A 25,891-nucleotide genomic window follows, 5' to 3' on the forward strand; every position below is an offset into this window, starting at 1 on the left:
CAAACATGTCTCTTATTATTCCCATTCATAAATACCTGGACAGGAATCACTGTTGAGTAAAACCAGCACAACGTGCACAAAAACATAACTCTTAAATCCTAATTTCTGAACACCGCACAACTAAAACGTCCAGCCGTTACCTCTCACGCTGAACTATCATGCACAAAAAAGATGAACGGCACAGTACAGAGAGAAACGAGAGGCTTGCAGAAGTTACTTCTTTCACCACTATTCTGTGCAATCAAATATAACTTGCAAAATCACATTCAGTTGGCTTGCAACACACACCCCCAACCCCCAAAAAAACTAAAAATCAGAGCGCAGCTGCGCCACTTAATCAAAAGAAAAAAAATAAGAATTTTCAACTAAATTTGAATCAGTCAAAAAACTTTTTTTTTTACTATTATTATTTTCCAACAAAACATATTCTAGCGTTATTTTAAGATGACAAGCCAGTAATTAATACAGTATATCCAAACATTATTTCTGGTATGTAACAAGATTTATGAGTTTGATTAATAATTTGATTTAGTTATTATTGAAACATATGTCAAAGTACAAAAACATATTAATCATAGGCATTAATTGCATTTTTAAATGAATGTTATCAAGTACAAAAGTTAGCATGAAAATGTTTCCACCACCTCAAAACTGAGCCCACGGTACAAATGCATTGAAACTCCTGCAGCTGCCTTTTTTAATCTTTATACTTTGTAAAACTTATTCTTTGGCAGCGGATTCGACATTGTAATTTTATTAATACTGAACACACTTTTTACATTTGCCAGCAGAGTGAAACACATGACCTTAACACTGCCCTACTGTCAGAGCTCTCACTTTACATCCCGCCTACTGGTAGGCAATCTCTGATTTTTGAATTTCTGCTTTGACTGACTGACCAAGACTTCCTTGCTACATTTTATTTTTCTAGTTACAGCTGCCGCCAGCGCCTGCTTTTCGCTATTAATAGAAAAAAATACATAGAATGTCACTGCTCCCATGGCCCAGCCAAGACTGGTCTCGGCCCACCTGTGGGCAGTGGACCACAGTTTGGGAACCCTTGTTGTACAGGGCTTGAATTTCAGCATGGGATTGCGGGAATAACTCATTTTCCAAGTTGCTCACGCATATCTGTACTTTAACTGTATTTTTCATCCAATTTAGAATGCCTGAAACGCTACAACAATCTGTAAAGAAGTGGGTGTCAGGGACGAAAGCACTATGAGCCGCATTCTGAGTAGTTCTGGTTAAAATAAAGAAATAAATAAAGAAATAAAAGTAGTGCTAGATATTTTAAGTGCAATTAGACTTTATTCTCTTGTTTGTGATTCTCGGCTGCTATCTTTAAGGATTATAGAAACTCAGTACACTGCAGTAAGCAAAGTTTACGCATATATTACTCAGGCACCATAAAAGCCACCTACCTGGTTTGCCTGAAGTTAAGCCTCTCATCAGTGACAGAGTTCACAGCTTAGGTTTGTTTTGAGTCTATTGCCATCGTCACTGTAGCAGCTAGACTGAAAGAGGCGGCATCGTTGGAATGCTTAGAAGCTCAGCTCCCCCGTTCAATGGTGCAGTGCTTTTTTTTTGTTTAGCCATCTGTGTTTACACTCTATATAGCAGTAACCAAACATGATTATTTTGGGAAAACGTTTTTACATACAGTGCCTATAGAAAGTCAAAAATCTTCACTTTTGTTGCTTTATAGCCTGAAATGAAAAAGTGAAAAAGATATTCTAGAAATGTGTAGAAAATTAATTAAAAATAAAAACTGAAATAGCTTGGTTGGATAAGTGTCCAGCCCCTTGTAAAAGCAATCCTAAATTAGCTCAGGTGTAACCAATTGCCTTCAAAATCACACACCAAGTTAAGTGGCCTCCACCTGTGTTAAATTGTAGTGATTCACATGATTGCAGGATAAATTCAGCAGTTCCTGTAGGTTCCCTCTGCTTGGTAGTGCATTTCAAAGCAAAGACTCAACCATGCGCACCAAGGCGCTAACAAAAGAACTCTGGGACAAAGTTGTTGAAAGGCACAGATCAGGGGATGGGTATAAAAAAAATCAAAGATCTTGAATATCCCTTGGTGCATGCTCAAGACGATTATTAAGAAGTGGAAGGTGTACGGCACCACCAAGACCCTGCCTAGATCAGGCCGTCCCTCCAAACTGGATGACTGAGCAAGAAGGAGACTGACCAGAGAGGCTTCCAAGAGGCCAATGGCAACTTTGCAAGAGCTACAGGCTTTTATGGCCAAGACTGGTCAAAGTGTGCATCTGACAACAATATCCCAAGCACCACAAATCTGGCCTGTATTTTACTCAAGAAAACCCGCCTTGAATCCTGTTTAAAGTATGCAAAAAAACAACCCAACACAACGCATCACCCAAAGAACACCATCCCTACTGTGATCCACTTATCAGGATAGAAGGGAAAATGAATGGAGCAAAGTATATTGAAGTCCTTGAGGAAAACCTGCTGCCCTCTGCAAGAAAGTTGAAACTGGGACGGAAGTTCACCTTTCAGCAAGACAATGACCCAAAGCACACAGCTAAAGCTACACTGGAGTGGCTAAGGAACAAAAAGGAAAATGTCCTTGACTGGCCCAGTCAGTGCCCCGACCTAAATCCAATCGAAAATTTGTGGCATGACTTGAATATTGCTGTCCATCAACACTCCCCAAGGAACTTGACAGAGCTTGAACAGTTTTGTAAAGAAGAATGGTCAAATATTGTCAAATTTAGGTGTGCAAAGTTGGTAGAGACCTATGCCTATAGAGTCACAGCTGTAATTGCTGTCAAAGGTGCTTCCACAAAGTATTAACTTGGGGGGTGGGGGTGGGGGGGGTGGAGACTTATCCAATTATGATCTTTCAGTTTTGTATTTATAATATCCCTACTTGTCCAGTATGAAATTGGCCCCTAAAAGAGGTGAATTTCACTGTGACCCCTCAATTTCCCGATTTCCACGAAATCGCAATTAAGGTACACCCCTAATTAGAGTTTGTCATTTAATGTCAGCTGTCAACAGATTGCCAAGCTTCCCACCAAGTCTCCTGACCAGCTAGAAACCAGCAAACCAACAGCTCTGACCAGAAAACACTAGTACTGGCAGGAATTTATATACTGGTTTACTCTAATCTATGTGAGGTAATTCATGTTCAGTAACTGTTAATAAACTTAAGAACAAGAAAGATAATTTGTACTAAATCACTCAGTCAGACCGGTGATAAAAGTAAAAAAAATAAATAATTTCCTATTAAACAAGGAGGTAACTGAAACATTTACAAAACATGTAATGTTTATGTCAAATTCTGTTAGAGTACAATAATGTTCAATGCAAAACCTGAAAACCTGCTTGAATTTCTTACAGCACTAATGAACACAAATCTGGCTTGGTATTGGTGTCACAACAACCACCAGTTCACACAATTGGCTTGCCTTGTGAATCAACAAATCCCTGCCTGCATTTCTGAGCCATGAAAGCAGAGCTACTCAACTGCACTCTGCTGGGTAACATCAGAATCTTGTTCTCACAACGTAATCTTATCACACTTTTACTGTGCTGTGTTCCAGTCAGAGGTGCTGGTAATGCCCATAATGCCCCCTGGCTGTTCACTTTTAAGTGCTGTTTTACAATCATTTCATTATCTACTTATCTATGGAACTTCCAAGCGTCCGTTTGCACTTTTCAATGTTCTCATTTCTACAACTTGGGACACCCCTGCTACTGTATATTTAAAAATAATTCCCATCCCACCCCTTTCCTCAGTTTTTCCTTTGTGATAATTATAAATTCCTTAATGGCCTCCAGGACTTTGTGAAAACTATTTAACTACTTTCTGTCTGAAATGACGTTTTAAACAAAAAGAGATTATAGTAAATTACATCTGTATTTTTATCAGCACAAGGTGGGTTACCATGAGAAATCCCACGTTAAATACTACTACTACTACTAATAATAATAATAATAATAATAATAATAATAATAATAATAATAATAATGCAGAAAAATTGTAATGCAGTTTATCTTGTCTGTAAGTGTCACAAGGCCTGTTGGTAAGTGTGCATGCAGTTTGTCTTACAACTTTTTTCTCTGTACCCTGGACTTTTTAGGCTGAAATAACTAAATACAGTCTAACTTCACCCTAACGAACCCTTCATATAATAAACACCCTTTTTTAATGATCCAAGCAGCAAGAACCGTTTTCTCCAATGAAAATTAGCCCTGTTAGAACGATCACTTTTACAAAATCTACCGGATAAAACGATCCCGCTAGTGACTGACACTGAACTTTCTCCAGTGTGAATGTGTTATTCTCTCAGTGAAAACAAAGACCTCGGTAGGCTAATTCGAAGATAAGTCTGATTCATAGATAACCTATTGTAGTGTGAATCATGTGTGACGTATGCAACCATCGCCATCTTCACACAAACTGCAACCACGGCAACAGACGTGAGGAGGTAACAAGATTGAAACAGCGTGCACTGAGAAAAGCACAAAAAATATGAAGCAATCTACACTGGATATGTTTTTCAAGAGAAAGGGCAGGTAAGTGTACTTTTTTTTCATTTCTTTACTATTTTCTTTTAAATACACAGTTTAAACGTTGATCAGTTGATTAAAAGTTATATCAACATGATATAACTAACATTTCTCCAGGTCCCAGGGGGTTCGTTATAATGAAGTTAGCGACCTACTTATGGCACAATCTCACATTTTGATCACTTCCTCATAGCCACACACACACACACACACACACACACCACTTCTATTAGGGCGATGTGTTGATTTAACACTTTTCTGTAGAACCCTTCTCCAGACCAAGTTTGAGAACCAAAGTATCCCTGAGGTGCAACATACTCTTTTAACAGAGACAGGGGGGCCTGCAGAAGACAAGAAAAAAACATGTAGGCAGAACAGAGGACTGTGAATGAAATAAACTACCTAGGGAATGTTGGATGTAGGTGAATCATTTTATAAACAACAATTATACAGAAAAGCAATATTTTATCTTTCATCATCCTGTTGCAGATTGGATTGTAGACTGCAGATGGAACTGGGGAGAGTCCGAGTTAGATAATGGTGTAATATTAGATTCAGTTTCACACACTGGTGTCTTGGTAAACAGAGAACTGGTGTGTTGCCACAGGGTTGAATTAAGGCAGTATAGTTATTGTTGAAATGCATCCTGCCCTTCTTTGCCAAGCAGCAGCAAATGCATGTTAAATTTAAAAATGGACCAGCAAATTTATCAAGAAAAAAGGTAGATAGCATAAAGGGGAAAGCTGGTTGAGTGCATTTGAAAGTGAGTATGGTTATTTTAGCAATACTAAAAGCATACAAACATAGAGTGGAAACATTGTGCTGTGAACTGAGAAAAACACATACTACAGTCTATTTTAAGATACCGCAGCATGAGAAAACAGTAATGCAGCCTTGCTGTTTGATCACCCCACACCCCCCCCCCCCCCCCCTTTCCTGTGGAACTGTCAGTGTGAGAGTGACACAGCACAGGTTTCTCCACTCCAGACTCCCTACTCCCAGTTCATTAAACACACACACACACAGACTGAACCACTTCTATTTCAGGGAACAATTTATCTCTGGGAGATTATCAGGGACTGTGTTACGAGAATAAACACAGACCCGCAAGCCTGGGATAATACATGTTTAAGATCACTTAATATCTAAAGTAAGCCTTCTAATTTGGCTGTATTGGCTTGTATCTTACTTTATTGAAGGTATTTGCTAGCCTTTTAAAATCCAAGATATAGTGCCCCTTATATTTTAAAACAAGCTTGTATATGGTGCTATTTTAAAAAGTTGTTACCTTACCCATGTGGGAAATAGCAGCTTGACATTCGGGATATATAGATAGATATATAGACTGCAAACCAAAAGAATATATTCAGTGTAAAACTGTACCAGTGCTCTGCTGCATTGTAAGATACCATTGCCACTGCTACCATTATCTTTTTCTATTTAAAGTTGTTATATAAAAATGATAAGTTACAAAACTTCAAGAATATCTGGCGCCTTCACTTCGACGTCATATGTGGCATTGTAAATCTATTACAAAGGCCCTACACTCCCTCCGTTCCTAATCTCTCAGATACATGCCCACATGTACCTAGCACATCTGTGTTATGATCATTTCTTCTTCAGTCGTGACTTTAAATGTGGAGTTTGTGTACAGCCATCATTGCACCTAAATATAGTGTGCTCCCCTAATGTTACACAGCTGAGTCAAAGAGCATGAGTATAAACAAATCAATTAATTTGAATGCGTCTCTAGTTAGCCATATTGACACAAAGCAAAGTTACAAGACAAGGGGACACAACAGCCATACAGGAACGGTGGTTTCCATTCTCTAAGCTCAATCAAACTAATAGAAGCTCTTAATACGAGATAAAAAATATTTCCAAAGAAAAGACTAGAGCTGGACTAGACTCCTTTCCGGTTCTGGCAAGTATTTGTTATATAAAGTTTATAAGAGTTTATAAAAGTTTATAGGGGGGGACGACGACTGTGGAAGCTGCATGGGGTTCAAAAAGTATATGCACCACGACGCAGACACATAACACTTCCCGTTGTTACAGATCATTTATGTACATTTTTAGGACTGTTTTCCTAATTCCTTTCTCAGCGGAAGGATACCAGACGAATCATTAGAAGTTCAAGAAGTTCAGGGTAATTGAACATAAAAGAGTGACCTCTTTAAGCCAGACATGCTAATGAAAAAGACTACAAAGTTGGGTGCATAAAACAGGGTTAACTTTGAAAAGAGAATACGCACATGATCTTTAAACAGAACATATTTTGCATGAACTTCATCCTCATATTCTCATACAGATTCAAGGCTGCCTCTTTTTCTCTGGCTAAATGCGATATTTTCTGTGTTAAGGTGTTTTGAGTACAGGAGTTGCTCTTCCTATCACAGTCATTTCTAACCAAAGCTAGATCATCTGGTGCTGTTATGAAAGTAAGAGCCAGTGCCATCTAGTGAACAAAGGATTAAGTTTATTTTAATTTGATATTGTAGGAAATACACAACTGTGCACTAGATGGTGCTGGATATTCTAGAAAGACCTTCTGGCCGCTCTGGCTGAGCTTTATTTGTCTAAGGCAAATTGTCTAAGGCAAAGTTACTTGTCACTTTCATATACTATACAGTAAGGAATAATGTACACACAATTGTACATACGAAGGCTGTGATTCCTTCTAGGGTTTTTGGGGGTGCTAGCTTGCGTGATTAATAACTCATCAAAATCCTGGGCTGGAATTGCAGCCTTATATGCAGAGAACGGTGTACTTATTTATTAGAATTAGACATAAGCAATTTGATGATTTTCTTCTCACATTCCTACAGCATTTGTATGTATCTCAAAGTTTTAACATTGCATTGCACCATTTTGTTTAATAATTTTCTTCTTTTTCTCCCTGCTCATAAATCAAAATAATTTCATTTTGGACACCATTGTGATCTGCTGTTTCACTGGTTTGTTTGCACAACTGTTCTGAAGCTGAAGTCGGTAAAGATGTTTGTGTTTGTTATTTACACCTGGCAGAGTCCAGGGATCGTGGGACAATTGTAAATGATAAGACTGTAAACTCCTGTAGTTTATACAGACGTAAATATTTACTAATAATTATAATAAAGTTAATTCTGGGTCCTGTGTAATGTGGGTAAAAATATTAAGCATCAATGTATCTTGGAGGGTGGTCAACAGGCAAATCTAAAATTGGAATCCCACTTCAGATGCAAGTTCAACAGGAGACACACATATATATGCCTTTCCATATGCCCTGGCCGCAACTTGAAAGAGATAAATTCCTTTAATTGAAGGTAGCAAAAACTGGTCTTTCCAGCTGTGTTTCCAATGTGAAATGAGCAAGTGTTAAACTGTAGAGAGAAGACCATGCAGACAGAACAGAAGGCTGTCATTATACTATCAAGTGGAATCATTTTAATATTTGAATGAGATGAGAACTTTTACAGATTGGCTTAATGGTGATATTGCTCTTTATGAATATTTTATCTTTATGAATATTTTATTTAATACATCTGCAAGGGCTGTTAATTCCCCTTTGATTTGATAGGTAAACAAAAGATATTCTTTATCAAGCTAGTAAATGTATTCATTTTTTGTGTTTTTAATGTAAAGCACTGTATTGCCAACATCTTGGTTTGCAAAAAACTAAGAAGCTTGCAGCTTACTAGTGAAAAAACAAACAGGAAGGATTAGAAATAAATAGTTATTGATTACTATACTGCCCTCTCACCTGCTTTAACCTAACTTGGTACCCAGAACATAACCCTTTCTTATTCAGGAACACATGTGATAATTATGTAGCACACTACAACTCCCCACAGCCCCAGGGTGCTTCACATTGTTGCCCCACAATTCCAAGAGGCCCACCCATTCTCCTGGATGAAAAGTATACACAAAGTTATGAAAAGTAGCTATCAGCACACAGGTCATAACCATCCACACTTTTTCAGTGACTGGAATGTCTTAATACTGCATTGCTTATTTTTTAAAAGAAATATCTTTCTTGGTCTGAAGAAATGTAACCTCTTGAGGCCCTTTGCAGTATTAGTAGTACAATTTGTATAACTGAGACTGGTCTTAGTCTTGGCAGACTCCCTTAAAAAATGAATCCCCCCCCCCCCCCATTTGAGTTCATTTGGAAACTGGGAGCATGAGCTACATATTCCTATGCTAGTGTTTAAAATTAATAAAATAAAAACACCAGCCTGGGTTGGACAGATGGTGTCTTTATTGGCTGTTCCAGGAAAAACTGAGGTAATGGTTTTCTTTTTTTTTTTTATATTCCACCATGTAATATCTGACTTTACAAGTGTGTGTACTATTTGCTGAACACTGTTGAACAAACTTTATACAGCAGGTCCTACATAAACACATGACTAAGCCTGTGGCATCAGTTGTCAATTAAAATGTTGTGTCTTGTCTCAAATTCATGTTTTCCCTTAGAAATGCCTTTCAAAGTGGTTTAATTGTCTTCTTCTATCCCAGTACTGGTGCACGCTGGTTGCTTTTTGCACAAGCAGCTGTTACAGGAAAGAGACGCAAGCTGACTGCCAGGGGCTACAAATAACTGAAATATTAGACATAATCAAATCACATAGCATAGAGGCCAACCAAACCAAACATATTTTTAGGATAAAGCTTATAAATAAATGTAAAAAAAATCCTAGTTGTGCTATTCATTATTCCCATTCTTGCTATTGTTTATGAAACACATACACTGTAAAAAGAAGCATGTGATATAAATACAGTCTAACAAATAATATTGTATCAGTTACACATTTGAGAATAGCGGTGAAATGCATAATAAACACTCTGAAAATGAATGGCCAACAGTTACATTCATAAATACAGGAAGACAATCAAATAAATAAATAATAATAATAAAGCATCATACATGATGCCCTTCCATTGCAAAGCTCTTTGGAAACTTTGTTTTCAGTGAATTAGCACACAACCTAGCTGTAATCACTATCACCAGGCAGGCTGCAGTACTGAGTTCCTCATGACAACTCACTCTGGTCTGGTGCCAGAGCTGGTCACTGTTATGGGTTTTACAGATGAACTCTACTTTTTTACCCTGGTTTTGTCCCCAAGTTAGTGTGCCCAAATATTATCTGTATCCTTGGCTCACAGCTTGCTACCCACCCCCTGACTTGGGGAACAGAGGCTGGAGCATGCATCCTCTGAAACATGCTCCTGCCAATCTGTCATTTTTTGCACTGTGGATCCACAGTGAGGCCACCAGACCTATGGTGCTGGAGGACAACACAGATCTGGTGGCTCCACTGCAGAATCACAGGCACCCTATAAGCCACAGGGGTTGCTGATGTGTGGTGAGCTGTGGATTCCCCTCTGAAACATGCTCCTGCCAATCTGTCATTTTTTGCACTGTGGATCCACAGTGAGGCCACCAGACCTATGGTGCTGGAGGACAACACAGATCTGGTGGCTCCACTGCAGAATCATGGTTGGCTGTGACATAGGCCTGGATGGTTGGCTGTGACATGGCCTGGACTTGAACCTGTGATCCCCAGGCTATAGGGCACATCCTGCACTCCATGGGGAAGCACCTTTACTGCATGTGCCACTCAGGAGCCACTGTATTTCTTTTTTTATAATCAGAAGTGTATGAATGTAAGTTGTGGCTTTTTTATTATGCACAACAGTGTTTTTACTTATTCGATCTTCTGTCAACGTTATATAGCCGGACAGAGCCCTTTGTCACTGAGGTGTCCATCTGAACACTATAGACCTTAAGTACCACATGCTGCCTCCAAGTATTAAAGGTTCTAAAATAAGTAACATTTTGTGTTGCTCTGTTACACCCACACAACTGCTGGATATTACGCTTTCCTGTCTTGCAATGGGCCTCATAATCTTCATGTTCACCCACTCAAACTGTGGTTTCTTCTGTCACTAGACTCCCATTATGTTCACGTTCCTTCAATTGTCCCTTACTAGCTGTGGATAGTCAAATGTATCTGGTCAGTCTCCTCCTTGTTTATCACTCTCTTGACTGTTGCTTTCCATATACGCTTCTCCGCAAATCTGGATACATTCAAAACCAGAAGGCCTGCCAAATTGCATACTCAGTCAGTACAATTATTGTGATGAAACCAAAGGTAAAAAAAAAAAAAAAATGTAACATTATTTACATAACATTATTTGCATAATGTGCACTTAGTCTTTTGTAGCACCTGGGCCTCTTTCCTTATCTCTATATTGCAAATTAACCGTATGTTCAAAATAAAATAGAAAACATCAGTTTCCTGTTTGAAAATAACAATGAGGTTCACGTATTGAATGATACAGCCTAATGGTAGATGCTATTCAGTTTGATAGTATTAGAGATACTTGAGTATTGTACTGTACTGTGCTCCTTGGTTATTTTTCTATCTGAATTACACATTAACAATATCGTGAAATACTGAAAACAGTGAATTAATGAAAAGCCCTTATTCAATAAAGTATATCACATGCACAATGTACTGTCAACATGGCCAAACTTTGAGTAAACTGATTTTTATTTTTTTTTAATCATGACAAAAGGATGGCACATTGTATGTTCTTTACTACACTTGGTAGGTCCTGACATGCACACAGTTTCTCAAAGGCCCTTGGCATCTGTTCATTTTTTGCAGTGTAATGTAAACAACACATAGCAATGCCTTAATCTGTTGGAAAACCCCACTGCAATATATAACAGAAGTCAGGCTACTTTAATGCAGCCAAGTCATCTATTAGTGTAGGGTTTATTAGTTATAAGAGTCTTAGATAATTGTATTGTGTTGACATTGCTACAATTTGCAATCAGTTGAGGGTGTTCAGGTTCCCTTTATGGTCTATTATCATAGGTATTTATCACTGTAGCAGTGTTACATTGCTCTGACATTTGCAGTGAAGATGATGGCTGCCGTGAGGAAGATGCCCTGAACTCTCTGCTGCATTTATTAGTGGCATCAACGAGCGTTCACATCCTTATAACACAACGTGCTGCCGTGGTCCTTTCTATATAAAACAATTATTTTCTGTCCAACCTAAATTCAAGCTGCAGCTTTCCATGATGCGCTTTTAGAGAACAAATTGTATGCAGTGATTTTAGAGGGAGGGAGGTCGAACACCACGTGTCAGTGTTATTTTTGTACAGCACAACCTCCAGCGCAGCTGACTTACCTAAATCACTGAAACATGTACACCATTACCTCTTTTTGAAGTCACTATCTTTCTCTCCATGCTGTTTTTTGACGAAGGCATAGTAACTGTGCTGCAAGGACAGAGGGCAGGTTTTAAAGACACAAGCAGCGATCTCAAAACTGTTGTGGTCTTTAGAACTGACAGTTACACAAAGAAAGAGATACCATCTGTTTTTTAGGAAGCAAAAATGTTGAATTGCATGCAGCGAACATATTTTTGAGCTGCAAGAATGGGTTTTGAAATCAAATTAAGGAAACAGCATTTCACAAAAATGTTTAATGCAACAGCCTGTAGGTATAGGCATGCGAGTGAGCGTGGTATTTAGAAGTACAGATCAGTATTTGATCAATCGAGTGGCAAGCATAAAAGAATGCAATTTAAAAACAATAAACTGTTGCAGGCTCCTGTGTTCCCTCATTGCTGTAGTTTTAGTTTTCAAATAAATTCAGACTAATCACATCTGTACTGTATTGCTGGTATACTCTTAACACAAGTCTAACACAAGTTAGACTGCAGCAACCATGTAGTAATATTTACTTCATAGCACACAATCCTGAGTATGTCATTTTGTATTAACGTGTATTAACTAATGGACCACATGTGTACAGTGCAGCTACATTGTAGTTAATGTAACTGTAATTTTAACTACTTTAATTACTTAATTACTGGTCTGGAACAAAGTGTGTCTGTGGTTATAGTGCAGTCTGTCTTGATGTCACCAATATCAGGATAGTTCTGAAGAGTAGTAAACAAGACATTCATGCAGCAGTCCGGGTGTTTTCAAACTTCATGTACTTTGTTGATTCCCCCTGTCTCAATGGTCCATAGTGAATATACTGCATGTGGCAGCTAGAGAATCGATTATAGCAATGCCAGGACAGCAAACTGTAGCCTGCCTGGAAATTGCCAGAAACATATACCCAATAAGTCTGGGTTTGCAGTAATAATTTTTTTAAAAATCCAGTCATTTGCAATGCGTGTTTGAGACTGCTGAATAAGCGATTGGATTCTTAATCTTTAGTATTTCTCGGCACCGTCTTAGTTCCCCCTAACCTGTCAATTTCTATCTGTCAGCTGAATTTTGGAAGGTAAATCTATATAATAAATATAATATTCTGTGTTTGGAGACAGCATTATATTAATATAGCAAGCCTATCAATAAGGAATACAATATTACTGTTTCTTTATTTTCATTAGTGCAGTATTGGTACAAGTTAAAAAAAAAAGTGACATTATTGTTGTAAAATTATTTGGAAGCATGTCTGTCGACAGGGAGAGCACAAGAGACTGATAAAGGAAGATTTACAACTATATAAACTGTAGCAGCCTAGTCCTCATCACTCCACATGAAATGAAGTTGATCGGAAAAGCCTCAGCCAATATCAGTTATGTTAGTATCCTTAGGAAATGATATGTATTGGCCTGCCCTTTTCAGCATGATATCCAGAAATTTGGATTGGTATATCCTGCCAGACATTCCAACTGTGGTCTGAAAGAAACCAGAGGCAAAGTAGTGCAGAGAACACAGCACTTTCACATGTGCAGGGATAGTGGTCCCTAGATTGATGCTGGGGTCTAGTTCATCTGTCAATTCAGCCATTAGGTCCAGGATGACGGTCCCTAGATTGACGCTGGGGTGAGACGATAACATTTTAGCACTGCATCCTCTGGCATCCCAAACAAAGTGACCCTGGGAATGAATATGCAAGGTCTTCCTGTTCCTGCCTCTCCTCAACAAGACCCAAGTGTCATCAGAAAATGAACCACAGCAGCCATCCTCCTCAACAAGAGCCAGGTGTGTCACAGCATCAGCTTCTACAATGGTTTGCACCTTGTAAGAAGAAGTTCAAGCTTTTGCAAAATCCAATTGCCTAAGTTCAAGGCAAAATCCTTACATCTGCTTAGTGCCCAGATCCCGCCCAATGTCATGCTCTTTTCTTCATTTGAATGAATTTCAATATAATTTTAATGGATTAACGATCGCAAAGTGCATATTTTACAGTGGGTGCAGGATACCATTCTTTACATGCAGCACATTTTTAGCGGCTGCTAAAATCAGCTTTTACGGCTGCTAAAAACGATTTACTGTAGTATTATTATGGAGGTTTTGCACCCGCAAATCACTTTGCGAGTATCCTTACATCTACCCCGTAGTGTCTAAATTGGAAAGTAAATTACTCAATGACCCAAAACCGTGTCATGAGCACTGCCTTCATGTAACCTTAATCTGGTCTGGTGTCTGACAAATGAAGACATGGCTGTAGAGAAGGCATCAATCAATACACACAATAATCCAAACACTGATTAAGCAATATACAAACCAGTACAGGTATCACCTTCACTGTATAAACACATGGGTAGCACACTCTTATAATCTGACTCAATTTGTACGGTTTTTATCTCCCTGTTGCAGGTCAGCTTCAATCAAGATGACTTACTGAAGTTTCATGAGAAAAGGTCTCTAGAGTGATGACCCAATGGCTACCTCCAATTTCATCTACAAACATTTTTATCTCCTTCCTGCCACTGATAATTACATGGATAGTTGCATAGTAACTACATGACCAGATGCGCATTATTACTTGCATTTCAATATACAAAGAGAAAGTTAGTGTACAATGCCTGTAGACTGAACCATACATTCATATTTCGGGAACAACCTGTGTTGTTCAAAAAGACTGTTTCAAAATGTCACCTGTACAATACATGGAGATTCAGCCGTTAATTGCCACTGATCTTACTGAAAAGTTTTTAGCAACAAAGGGTGGGTACGATAACAAACCAATAAGACTGTGTTATTGCACAAGCCCTACACAATTAGCCACATCCTGTTTCTTTTTAATCAACGTTAGCTGCTCTCACTAAAGGAGTGTTCACGTTTAATTTAGGGGTTCTTGAAAGTATACTGCTTGCATGAGACGTTTGATCTAGTACTCTGAATAACTTTCTATTCAACCGCCTCTGCTTGCTAGACCTGACCAGGTTACCATAACATTGGCTTTTCTTATTATCACTGCCAAAAACAAAGTGGTATATTGGTAAACTAACTGACTCTCCTTCATGGTCAACAGTAAACTGTGGATGGCAGAGCATTTAAAATGATGAATCATTACGGTATTTGTTTTATAAAGTTTATGCATAAGTTTATACCTTAAGCACGTGAAAAATCTATGTTTTCAATGTACTTTCAGGTGTGATTTATAAGTGTAGAAACACATTAAATTTTAATAATCTAAGCAGTTGCAGATCTAAATACCCAAAGCTATTTAAAATGATTGTTAGCACACTTTTAACTGAATGGGGAAAAAAAAACACCAATGACGATTCTAAAATTAACTTTAAAAAACAACTAAAGACTCACCAGCCCCAACATTAAATGGCTGAGTTATTCAGTTCTTGTTGAGTAACTTTATTGGGTTGTTTTTCCTTTCTGAAAGAAATTGCTAATTAGGATTTGGAGAACATAGCTTTGGGAATCTAGCCCAATGTATGCTACCATACATATGTGTTCCAAAAACTGTGTTATAATTGCTGTAATGCTAACAGTCCTGATGGGAATTATTCAGGGTAATATAATGAAATCCAAACGGTGCAGCTTTCTGTAAAGTACCGCATACTAAATGATCTAATTGTTAAGGTTAATAAAATGAAGTTTTTTTAAATCTGTATTTTAAATTTAGCACTTTGAGGTGGTTTCTCTCAACAAAATATCAATAGCAACAGTTTTCTCTAACTGAATTGTTAATAGTGGAATAAACAATTTATTTTTTACTGCTTGATGAATGAGTTTACAAAATGATGTTGTTATCAGGGTATAAGGAGTTCAATTTGTATTTCAATTCAGATTTAAACTGGCAAAATAACTACAGGGTGTTGTGAGAAGACAGTTCAAATGCAATTAACTGTAGTTTAGGAGCACTAAAACCAACAACAGTGTAACTACAATTTGAGGCTAAATTACTGTTCAAGCTGCTGGTTCCATGGCATTACAGTAACAAAAGGCAGGTGAAGGCAAATGACACTGCAGTTCTCCAGTGACAATCTCCTGTGAACCAGTCCCCTTCCTTATGCAAGAAAACAGGATGCGGATAGTAAGCAAATCTTGAAGTCTTTTGGGAAACTCCCTCTGTGTACTGTATAAGAACATTTTTTTTCAGTGTAGTCAGGTCCCAGGTGGACGATACATAATTTTAAATCACTCTTTTGCTGTTCACTGTGAAGCAATTCTCAGTGTTTCACCAAGTCAGTTTTAGGTTTCTCTTAAGCTTGGTTACTGTTAAGCTGAGGGAACACAAAGCCACTTTTTCTGGAACAGTTGCTTGAAACCTGGTTCCAGGAGAACGGGATGTCTAGTTTGAGGCAACTTTCCTCTAGCAAACCCCAAGCCTCCCCTGGTGTTCCACGCAGTGGCCTGAAACCTAGTCTCCTGAAACCAAGTTCCAAGCCACAAAGTGGCTTTGTGTTCCCTCAGCCTTACAGTAAAGAAAATACAAGATTGCAGGGATGTACACAGCAATTTCAGTCACGCTATTGGTTGTGCTTTAAACCTACCACGTGGGTATGGCTGGTGCTCAAGAAAGGGTTGGGATAGTGTCACAGAGCTTTAAATTCCCTGGGGAATGCAATGGACTGGAAACACTGCAACTGAACTTTGATGCTACCGAATTTTGTGTGGACCCTGGACACATGTCCTGAATCCTGCCCTGATAACGACCAATCATTTGATGTCTTTTTATTATGAATGCTTCAAATTCAACCAACCGCTGTTTTAGATACAGTTCGTCAATGAACCTGAACATCCACATTTTGAATATTATCTGTTGTATTGAGAAAAATATGTTGCTGTCTGGTAGTGACTTTAAGGATTAAGTTAAAGTTTTGGAGTAAAATTGTTATGGTTAGGATTAGGTTTTTGGTTACAGAGCATTAGGCACTGGAAGAAGTGACAATGCCCGCCTTAGACTGAAAATACTTTACATTAGTGTACAGTACCTACAGTATGTCTTAAACAACAGTGAACCAGTGATCAGTCATGCAGTAATGCAAATAAACAGCAGTGGAGTATACATTACCTGCACTTTGTCAGCAGCTGTTTTCCATTGAGGTATCTAGCAGATAAATAGCAGAGATTCCCTGTACTGATAACTGGAATGTGTGATTCTTAAGGAATGCTAGCATCAATGTTCCTTGGTCTTTCACCCTACTTTTTTAAAGTGCAGGTACTTCATCCACCACATTCAAAACTCAAAAGATCTTCAGTAATATTGTAGTAAACAATGACATTTATTTTTAAAGCTGAACAACACTGAATACCACTGCAGAGCTCACCACTGCAAAAGCAAAACTGACGAATACAGCTATTCATTATGACGCTGTAGTCCGGAGGTATATTTACGACATTGTGCTGTTCGTGTTTCGTCTTTTATGAAAATGCGAGTGCAAATAAAATGGTCTTGTGGAGCTTGATCATATTACTGCCTTACAACCAGTTCAGTATTTCAAAGGGCTGTCCTACAGCGAGAGAGCACTAATAACATACAAAATTTTATACATAAGTTTTGATTTATTTTTTCTGAAAAAAATTCCATAGGGAAAATCATTTTACCATTGCAACATCGATGTGCAAGGAAAGTATTATCCTACGTAACAATAAAAAAGCTTCTGTCAAACATCAGCTCTCGTCCTGGATGCCAAAAGTCATTTTGTGCAGAAACAGACCCCAGACAGCCCCTTAAAACATGTTTTGCTTATGTTGATACCAACATTACGCAACAAAAGTACGCTGTTTTTATTATTTACTGTTCAATGGTAGATTATGCATAAAAAGTCTTGCGCTCAGTTATGCTAACACTGCAGTAGGTACTGCATACATCAATAAAAGTAGGAATAATAACGTTTTAAAATAATTCAATAAGAAACTTCAGTGGATTATTTCCTCTATGGAAAATAAAACTTCACAAGAGCAATTGAGCAGCAATATGTGGGAATTTGAACAACTGCAAATTAACCAGTACTGGCTATCGCAGGGATAAACAGGTTTACAGTAACTAGAATTTCACAGTAAAGGTCTTTACTACTTTATTACCACAGCACTACTTTACTTGAACAACCTTCACCAGTTCTTCAATCAGCACTTCAACCAGTAGGAGGAGTTGAAAACCAACTAGAACAGACTGCTGATCATTGATGGAACGCTTACCAGAGAATGTACAGGAACAGATAAGTGGATCCCAAGTCAGAAATGAAGTGACTTTTGATAACTGATTCAGTTCCATCACAGTGTAAACCAATAGCAATATACCTTATATTGTTTTATTTTCCATTTCAAAATACATCGTTTGGGAAGAAAAAGTATTATATAATTAATTAGGAGAGTACACTATGACCCTTTAAGCTTTACTCAATTGACATACATGAGTGAAATTTATTTGAATACTTTTTTAATGTGCATAAGTCCTCCACGTTCTGATCAAGGCGTGCACTAGTCTTCTAGTATTACGAGCATTGACTAGTTGCAGACATGCCACTGTTCAGTGATCCTGCTCACCAACAATACATATGCACCTCTCCCAGACTCGGTTACTGTAGCGCTAGAGTTCAGCAAAGTGTGATCTTCTGTATTGTAGGTGTCAGAATGACAAGCAACCCTTAAAGTGTTAAAAAGCCCACTGCCGTACGAATATTACAAATTTGCACAACTCACCTACAGTACCACAGAAGTGGTAATAAAGCAACGTTATCTGTCCTTTTGTTTTAAAAAAATAAAAAACCAAGTCAGTACTGCAATAAACTATCAATTCCATTCCATTGTGGCAGTCCTGCTACTGCACAATATACATTAGCGCAAACCTGTTGAACACCTTTGCCATAAAATTACAGTCTTGAAGATCAGCATGCTGCACTGCAACGGTAATAAATAAATAAATAAGAAGCACTGAGCAGGGGTTCACCTTAAAAATCAAATACATGTTGTCGATAAAGACTAACCTTTTATGAGTAACGCGGCAGTTAAATAAACAACATACGACACGTGTTTAAAAAAAAAAAAGTCAATAAAAATCGCTTTAGACTTAAAGTATACCACCCCATGAACAACTACAACAAGAAAGACCAAAATGGAACTTTACCTCCATCCTCCAGGGATCTTTGTTCAGGCTTAAACTTGTCTTTTCTTCCTGTAGATCCCAGGGTTTGTAAAAAGTAGTTCACTCGTTTCGCTTTCCTTACAGATGACACCCACAGCAGTAGCTTTGCACTGTACGAATATTATCAGTAGTATGACACAAACCAAACGGTCCTGCTGCAACTCTCAAGAGGGGGTGGCCTGTGTTTATATTTAGACTTACACATTTACAGAGCTGCTCTTCCACGCTCCCAGTATCTCATTGATTTTGCCTGGGGTCTTCATGAGGATAGACCTACCCAAACTGCACAACAAGAAACCGAAACAGCTGGTTTGGATCCCTGAACAGTAAACTGTTTTCCTCAGAAAGTTCAGAAAGTCGAGGGGACCTGCTGCATAGGATTTATGTCAAATATTTTTTGTAAGAGGCGTTTTTTTGGCACTGTAACCAAAAACTGATTTGTATTTCATAATCAGATTTGTTTTCAAGTTACTTTGTAAATAATGCAGTTTGTTTTTTTTCACATGATGTTTTATTACATACATACAAAATATCATTTAAAATAAATACATTCTGTTGAAAAAAACGAATAGGCATATGTTTAAAACCTTATAGTAACAACAAAGTATTCCAAATTATATAAATTAATACACCTCATAAAATATACTGACAATTTTATTTCATGTCTGAGTTACAGCTCTAAGAATCATAGAAACACAGCTACTATGTAACACGGAACTCATTCTTGGGGGAAGCTTGTTGAAATTGAAAATTGGACAAGTAAGTCAACAGTTAGTGTACATTTTCAACAGGCAATGCAGTTCAGTGCCAGTTTACACCAGTGTCCACTGCCCTCTCACTCATTTTATATCCCAGTCCACTACAGATTCTTCCACTTACTAAGAACACATATGATAAAAGAGGGGTATCGCTGCCACATGACTATTGAGCTTCATAATGATATCCAGGAGAACAAATGACAGTCCAGCACTGAACCACAAGCTCCCTACACAATCTTCAGAGAATTTAGGGTTAGGGTTATCCATAAAAGTGTTAACGTATGTATAAAAAAAAGCTGTATATAGTCTGCTATAGTGGATTGTTATAACCAGTGCTTGACCACACAAAAATACTTTACCCCAAAAAATAATTTCAATAGGGATTTGGTCAGGACTGAAAAATGATGCCGAATTATAGAGAATGCCAGTTTGTATGGGGGCTTGGATGGACAGATCTTTACTGTACTGTAATTCCCCTTATATAAACATCTACCCCAGTAAATATACCATATTATATAATATTACCATATTATGCCCTGGTATACTGTACTGTGTTTTATCGTGTTTTCCGATGCTTTCACTTTGGTTTTCTACATTTCCCTATGCTTCTACAAAAAGCTGCAGGGTTGCCCTGTGTAAGCATGGCCCTGTGTACAAGGCATCATTTCATTGATGGAAATGCAGCTCTCTGATTGTCTACACTATAACTATCATGCTGTGTCCTACCTGGATTTGCTTGAACTGAAATGAGTGATCACAGATGGCATTCCTATTTTTGATTCCTTAAATTCATGATGCTTCTTAAATATGTCATCTTGACCCCTATAGAGAATGGCTGGCCTAACTGGAGACTCTCAAACATGCAGTTTCTGTTATTGCCCAACCACTAATAGTCTGTATCCGAGTTAATAGAAAGAAATTGAGATGGTTCCCAGCTTACTAAATTCTATTCATGGTAATGTGAGAGAGGTCAACCTGGTAAGTATTTGCTATGGTGACCATAGTTTAACTGCAAAGTTCTTCTTGAGAACACAGTTGTGGTTGCTTCATAGCAATTAAAGTTAATACAGTAAGTGAATTGCCCATGCATGTTTAGTTACAAAGCACTGACATTTACTGCAGTACTCTACAGTAAATAGTACTGTAGTAAAAAGCAGTATGTTGCAGAATAATGTGATTTTGTGTTAATAGGACTAAGATGGTTATACAGAAGTTTTTTGTAGATATAATATGTTGTCCTTTAAAACATTGCAGTTTTAAAAATAGTCTTCAGTATGCTGTTTGTCATTATGAGATGTGACAATAATATAATAATATATTGTTTAAGATGGCACTCACATTAAAAAATGGATGCAAACCTCAAATGAGTAAAATTGGGTCTATATACTGTATGAGTCAGTACACATGGAGAAAATAAGAATGTATGCAAATGTACCCTACGGTAGGTCCATTAAAGGTGAAACAGCTTATTTCATTTTTGACTGTCACTTGTTGGCATCTTACAGACCCTTGTCCTTTTAAAATGCTGCATTAAACAGAAGAATACTACTCCCTCACCTTTCACAGCAGTATACTAAAGAGCTGGTATGTACGTGCTTTACTGTCAATGTCTCTAAAGACTGAATTGGCACACCACTGGCTTGGAGACCCCAAATACCCTGAGCAGGGTCCTGGCTCTGCGTTGCTTTTATTGAATATGCCAACCTCCCTTACATTATCAGCATATCTTGCTTGTTCAGATTGACAGCAACAGGTGTGCCACTGCATCAGAAGAGAGTGACATCAAATCCCCACTCTGCTAGTCAGACATGTGAGAAGTCTCTGGATCCCAGTACTGTAGGACAGTTAGAGGTGTTGCTAGACTCAGAGTTTAGTGGTTACTGTCCAGGCAACAATCATTTGATGTTATGACAGCTCTCTTTATAACCCCTGCAGCATGCACAGGGCGTGTCCCCGTGTTAATAGAGAGCTTTATTTATTGAATAAATGGGAGCAACTGCCTTATCGATTCCAATTCGCTTCACTGTGCCCTGCAATAAACGTACTTAGACCCAGCAAAGACTCAGTGTTGTATATATTACAAGTACAGACTTAGGGTATGATTTTGCATTAAAATATGTTTTATTCAGTTTTTAACTGATATTAAAAAGACAGGGCAAGAATTTGATTTGTTGCTAAGTAAACTGCATACAGTACCTGTTGCATCACCTGAAAACAGGATTTGAAGTGGCAACAAGTATTCATTTTCATACAGAAATGCAGGCAAGAAAAGCCTTTACTAGATCTACTTTACTTTACATATATGAACTCTAAATATGCAAAGTATACCATTATATAACTCCACTCCACTATAAAATGTACTGTGTAAACTGTATTTAATTAAAAAAAACACTAAATATTTACTATAGCATGTCCTACATCCATTTCAAACCCGTCATTGAGATTTCACACAGTCATATTTTAACTTTGTTTATAGATGCTCATACTACAGAATAGTTTAACCAACTTTCTGTATTCACAGGACAGGAGTAGGTCATCTCATTTTACAGCACTATCATATATTAAGTTGCAATGTTTACTGTAGAACAGTGCAGTCAATGATAGTAACTATAATAAATACTGCTGAATGCTATAACCACCTTGCAGTACTTAGAACACAGAACTAGATATTGCCTTTCATAGGAATGTATTATTGTAAATGCTAGTATCTACTGCACAGTACTGCAGTCAATGATATTGTCACTTTAGGAAATGTTTTTATAAGACTAAAGACCCACACATTCAATCGACTACTTGTGGATTTTTTTAATGATGTTGCTGATTACTGTACAGTATGTGTTGTTTGAAAGATGAAGTACAGATGGGACTATTTGATCACATGATGCCCTCTATTCTTTAAAAAATATTTTATTTGAATTGGTATGGCATTTTGAAACAGTAAAAAGATGTCGTTAAACTAAAGACTAAACAGAGTTGTTTAAGGTTTTCCAGTAATGCCAAAGCTACTTTTTAACTGTGTAATAGTAAAAGGAGGAGAACAAGAGGGCTTCTTTTGATGATTGTTTGTTCTTTGTGTTTGTCTGTTTGGAGGTTGTGCTGTATTGAAACCAATGAACGGAAATTGCAAACTGAAGGAAGGGGGTGGTTAAAAGAGGAAATGAATGGTTAGTGATATTAGTTGAGAGTTGAAAGTAAACACAAGCAGCTTGACTCTGTTTAAGTTAATTGATATCTATGAGCTATGAGGCTCTCTATCCAACCCTGACCATGCGTCAATGAATGTCATTTCAACTTGAGGGTTGCTAGGACACTGTATGAAATGAGTTGGTCTTAGGTCAATTTGAAATGGGCACTCCAGAAACTCAAGCCAAGAACAAACCTTTTTTTTTCCAAATGCATTAAAAACCTATGCAATCGAGTACAATGTAAAATAGCTTCTATCAAATGTTAGCCTTGTTTATTCTTTTAATGTAATAATTTGATTAAGCATATAATGCACGTAGGGATTTTAATAAAAAAAAGAAATGTCCTCTAAATACTATGCTATTTGAGACCCACTATATTGGTACAGCTTTCCAAGAAGGACCAAAGGGATCGTTCTGGTTCGTTCACAAAGTCATGCTAATCATATGATTGACATCCAGCTGCTCATCGAGACCCAGCACAGTCATACCCAGAGCTGTTCAGAAACTATGAATACATTGTATGCCATGGCACTACATAGCTGAGCAACTGTGACCTGTTGCACATTTAATAGATTTGAAGGATGTTTCAGCTCAAGCTTCCTGTTAAAGGTACATGTTTTTTTATACTATTTTGCACGCCCTTTAAAAATAAAAACAACCTGAAGTAACAGCTGGGGGGCCTAGCATTATGTGTGATATTTCTTATTTAAACCTATTTTAAATACTGCTCAAGGGTTGCACAACATATAATAATACTGTTATTGCTACATAACTATTACATCTACTGATACAGTTTATATTTAAAACGCAACGACACTGCCTCACCATGTGCACTTTATTTCCAAATAAAATGGGCACACCCTGTCTCTCTATAAGTCCAGGAAACAATTATCTCAACTCATATCTCTGATAATCACATTGGGATCTACTTGACTTGCTAAGTGCTTAAGTCCTTTCAGATGTATAACATTGTTTAGCTAGTTACAAATTATGAGTCCATTTGCCCAAATAACAAAAAGAAAAGCAATCATATAGCAGAGGACAAAATTATAACTCATCTGACAGCATTAAGACTGGAAAGACAGGATGCACAATTTTTTTTATATTCATTTTTGTTCCTGGCCTTTTGTTAATGCAGTATCAGTCATTGTGTTTGGAGTGAGCTTGATTACAATACGCTTTCACAGCCGATTGAAGCTTCAAAAGCAGTATATAACCTTGGAGCCAAGGCAGAGTGTATTGTGTTTTTGAATGGGTCTGTATTTTTAACTGATATCTTCCTCAGCGCCCCCACTTGCTTATTTTCCTGTGAATGATGAACTGAGTGTGTCTTACTGATATAGAGCGTTTCATGCACTTAGTTTCAGATAAGCTACAGTGATAAGCAAATTTATGTGATAACCAAGTCACCCCCAGACAAGTCGAATTTTACTGCTTCTTTTAATAAAGTGCAACAAAAATAAAGTGCCTTTGTCAAGAAACAGCAGTTTGTTTACTTTCAGTATGCCAAAAGAAAGACTGCACATGCTTTGTTGGCCTGTTGGAAAATGGTGTTACTAGTATGCTAAAATTGCTTTTTAGCAGTTGCTACAGTGATGTTGAAAACAGATGCAAATGGTCAAGCATTGTATTAACAATCTCATTTCAGAGTCCTGTTTTTCGGTATAATTAGTTTTATAGCTGAATGAGCTCACATCCTGTTTAGTGGTTCCCAGGGGAAGAGGGTGGGAGCTGGAAATGAATTGAGGTGGAGAGGCAGGGGGTTTCATTTGGGGAAGATCATTTAAGTCGCACACATAAAGAGAGCAGCTGGCTTCTTCAGGAAACAGTTTCTTCAAAGTGATGTCGACACTTACTTCCTGTCAGTTGAAGGGCAAAACAACATGCCTACCCTTGGACAAAACAGGAAGTCAGATTAATGTCAAGTTGAAGTAATAAAACCAATAAGATTTCATAGGTGCTCTTAAAATTACTTTTATTGTATTTACTTTGAAACTTTTCAAAGTAAATTAGCATATATTATACACAAGGACAAAGGCTACTTAATTAAAGCTATATCTTGTCATTATTTTTAACATTATTTTTAATTTACATGACTTTACAAATAATATGACTTTATTTATATATCCACCTCGTTAAATTATTAAAATAAGGTGGTCAACTGTAACAATAGTTTACTTAATTGGCTAATTATCATTAATCTTGGGCAACATGATGTTACCTTATTTCATGGTTCAGTGATTGTTTAAGCAACAATGGAGCATCTTTCTGGGAGTAGTTCTTTACAATGGCACCCCTCACTGCCAGTCCAGGAAGTCGCTCCTGTTGTAAAGGTGTATCATGGCGTTCTGCCTGAGGCTGCGGCAGGCCATCGCTCAAATCCTCACATTCAATGGCTGGTACATTGCCATTGATAGGAATATTGTGCAAAACAATGCACGCTAGAATTCTGTTACATGCTTGTAGCGGTTCCGTGTGCAGTAATTCAGACAAGCTGATCGCCTCTTAAGCACCTTGTTGATGCATTCTAGTGTTTGTTTTAGTTATTTAATTTCAGCTAAGTAAATAAAATAAATATTCTTAACATTAAAAGTGAATCGTCTGATGTTTTTTTATATAGAACATATTAAATAAATAAACCTGTGTATTAATAATTAATTATCAGTGGTCTTATTTCTTTTTTGAGTTAGGCTATGTCATAAATAATGGCCTATTTAAAAAAAATAGGCTGCAAACTATTCGTGATTATTTGTAATCTGGATAAATGTAATCCAGCAGTGACATTTTCTGAAAAAAACAATCAAAAAGATCAAGATAAAAGTAATCTCTATCACAGAATATAGGATTACAAAATCCAAATCATTTTGATCCAGAATACAAGAAAACAAATCGATCGGAAAAAAAACCTGTAAACAATGTATTTCATAAAAATGGAATCCAATGTGCAAATTAAACACTTTTTTCTTTTTTTTTTTTTTTTGGAAACAAGAAACAAAATCAATGTTTGTGGTATGTGATAAATTACCCATGATCAGTTTTTAACACCCTGTCTT

General features: G+C 37.4%; 1 protein-coding gene across 1 annotated transcript in view; it reads right to left on the reverse strand.

The window, feature by feature from the left end:
• LOC121321337 (capZ-interacting protein-like) overlaps window positions 1-19,220 on the reverse strand; it is a 40,828-nt gene extending 21,608 nt beyond the window's left edge. The window contains exon 1 of the mRNA XM_041260231.1: window positions 18,878-19,220. Within this exon, the coding sequence (XP_041116165.1) occupies window positions 18,878-18,883 (6 nt within the window). The 5' untranslated portion in view covers window positions 18,884-19,220. The remainder of the gene's footprint in view (window positions 1-18,877) is intronic.
• Window positions 19,221-25,891: the final 6,671 nt, after the last annotated feature.

This window comes from Polyodon spathula, chromosome 9 (genome assembly GCF_017654505.1).
Source record: "Polyodon spathula isolate WHYD16114869_AA chromosome 9, ASM1765450v1, whole genome shotgun sequence".
In the NCBI taxonomy this organism is placed as follows: domain Eukaryota; kingdom Metazoa; phylum Chordata; class Actinopteri; order Acipenseriformes; family Polyodontidae; genus Polyodon; species Polyodon spathula.